Genomic DNA, 2,686 nt, shown 5'->3' with positions numbered 1-2,686 from the left:
CCATTAAAGCATGAGTATATCAGAAATAATGTAATTCTGCAGCATCATTAAAAAGTCTGAATTTAAATCACTAAACAGCTGAAATTACAGTTTTAAGGACAAAGCTCTTTTTAAAGCCAGCATGAATTAGCTCCTCTCAGGAAGTACCATTATTATAAAGACCAAAAACTCACTTATATGCTTTGAAACACAAAAGGCAATCCTGGTACAAACACAGCACACACATACAACAAATAGAAAAATTGTTGGAATCCAAATAAATTTTGTACTTTAGTTAATTCAAGGTTATTATCTTACTTTGCATAAATGTCCTACCAATTAAAAGACGGTAATATAAAAATAGATAAGTAAGGAACTCTCAGCACTATTTTGAACGTCTCAGGAATCTAAAATGTTCCAAGATTGAAAAAAAAGATGGCGGGAAAAAAATTTCAAAATAAATATGCCTTTAGCTGCCAGAACTTGATGTCATTCAAGACAATGTTTTAAATCATCATTAGAAATCAGTACACTTATGTAACATTACAGTCACTTCATTGCTCTACAAAGCTGGCGTTTTCAAACCATAATATTTCATATATAGTGATAAGGAGGCTAGGCACATACATAAAAAAAGTCTCCAACTTGGTGGATAACTGCTATAAAAATGTAAAAGTACCTGGTTAAAGCTAAGCTATCAGGTTGTATTTTCTGGAAATCTACCCCAAGACTATCACTTCTCTACAGATTAGGAGCTTAAACAAAAAGAAAACTGATGTTATAAATTACTAATGAATGTATTTGAGAAATCCAAATTACATGCAGATAGAAGAGAACTGGGTACAAAAAAAGACCACAACATTACATTACCTTATACTAAAATTATGCAGTGTTTTAAGCATTTCCAATCATGCAACAGTAACAAAGATCAAAATAACTTTTATAAGGGAATTTATGGGAACTCAATTAAAAGTCTTGAACATATTATCCAGCCCCATTCATATAGATGCATTATATTGTACATCCAGTCCCCCAAGCTCATGTGCGTACTACCAGGCTGGAACACCCACTATCCCTCAACTATTCCCCAGGCCTGTTTAATTACCTTACCTATAAACCTCTCCACTTAACCTTTTGAATTGTATTTGCTGGATAAACATGTAATCTACAGAACATTCTTCATTATTTCAGAAAATACAAGTGTAATCACATGCTCAATCTTCAGTCTCATCCTTTCAAAGGCATCAGAACTGCTGCTGCAAATTTCTAGGACATTTCAAGCCTAAGAAACCAAGAAAACTGGAGTCAAGAATCTGAACTAAGTATTTCTACAAACTATAGCAACACTGGTAATCTATCTGTGGACATTTGTAAAAGTTACTTAGTAGGTCTCCGATGCTGTGTGGTCACTACCACCTTCTAGAGTAAATGGTTCTATGACCCCATATAGCTAATCCAAAACAGGTTTACAGACAAGCCAGATTCAAACACAACCAAAGCCACAGATATACTAATGGAAACGAAAGCATAGCAGGTCATAAAATAGACACAGAATTTCCCTTGTAATGGTGCAGGCTAAACACATCTGTCCTAGCAAACCATCACAAGATCAGCTGAATGTGAAATTAAACTGCAGGGGGATGGGCATCTGTTAAAATCCCAACCAAAATCACTGGGAAAAATACTGCCTTAAAACACACTGAATTCATCTATTACCATAATGAGCTCATTCCAGATGTAACTTGGGTTACTGGTTAGGATAAAACAAGTTTCAGAATTCTTTTTAAAAGAAATAAATGTATTTCATGATGTATGCACAGCAGCATCTAAAACAATTTAGTAACATTTATCATTAAATAAAAACTTACATAACCACGAACAATAATGTACAGTAAAATTTTCTCAGAAACTATTAAAGGCTTGACTAACATGCCAGGAAATGATTATTTTGCACTGAGATGCACTTATGTAAATCATGTAAATTGAACTGAGGTTGGTGTTAGACCTGTCATTTGAGACCCCTATCCATATTACCAGCTACTAATGCTTATCTTCTATTCCCAGCTTAACTAGACTTAAACTACGCAACTGTTGGAGCCAGTCTGCTAATGAAGGCGATGCTCTGGAGACAAAGTCTTCTCACAAACAGTGGGCAGGAGGGCTTCATTATAATGTGCTCAACAACAATCCTCAGCTCATTGAACAAGTTCCTGTAAGATAAACAGTGTCCTTCAGATCAAAAAGACAATGAGTACAAACAATGATGAGAAGTGCTGACAGCAAAGGTGACCAAAAAGAATTCAAAGAAGTAGCTGGGTTCGGTGGTGCACACCTTTAATCCCAGCACTTGGGAAGCAGAAGCAGGCAAATCTCTCCTTTTGGGCCAGCCTGGTCTACATATTAAGTTTCAGAACAGCCAGAGCTACACAATGAGACCCTGCCTTGAAAAACAACAAAAATTTAAATCAAAGATGAACTTTTGTAAAATACACTGTAAGAATATACAAACGGTGAACCCATACACACCTATCTAGCCTTCAGGCACTAGTGCAGGAGGTGGGAGACCTAGGGTTTCAAGGCCAGCAAACTAACACAGAATGCCTATCTCATCACAGACAAAAGTACAGAAGTAACAGAAAAGGCATTTTAAAAAAACAATGGCTATACCTAAAAGGGATCATCTATATGTTTTCTTTTTTTAAAAAAA

The 2,686-nt window shown here is 35.6% G+C and overlaps 1 protein-coding gene across 2 annotated transcripts in view; it reads right to left on the bottom strand.

Moving 5' to 3' along the window:
- Positions 1-245: 245 nt before the first annotated feature.
- Positions 246-2,686, bottom strand: part of Tmem33 (transmembrane protein 33) — a 22,416-nt gene continuing 19,975 nt past the window's right edge. The window contains exons 8-9 of one of the 2 annotated variants that reach the window (XM_013350797.2): positions 2,069-2,189; positions 246-1,261 (exon numbers count right to left, since the gene is read on the bottom strand). In XM_013350797.2, coding sequence (XP_013206251.1) covers positions 1,256-1,261; positions 2,069-2,189 — 127 coding nt within the window. In that variant the 3' untranslated portion in view covers positions 246-1,255. Of the gene's footprint in view, positions 2,190-2,686 lie in introns of both variants that reach the window. The other variant, XM_005359294.3, reaches the window with a different exon arrangement.

Source organism: Microtus ochrogaster, linkage group LG1 (assembly GCF_000317375.1).
Source record: "Microtus ochrogaster isolate Prairie Vole_2 linkage group LG1, MicOch1.0, whole genome shotgun sequence".
Classification (NCBI taxonomy): Eukaryota; Metazoa; Chordata; class Mammalia; order Rodentia; family Cricetidae; genus Microtus; species Microtus ochrogaster.
This window is presented reverse-complemented; position numbering and strand designations above follow the sequence as displayed.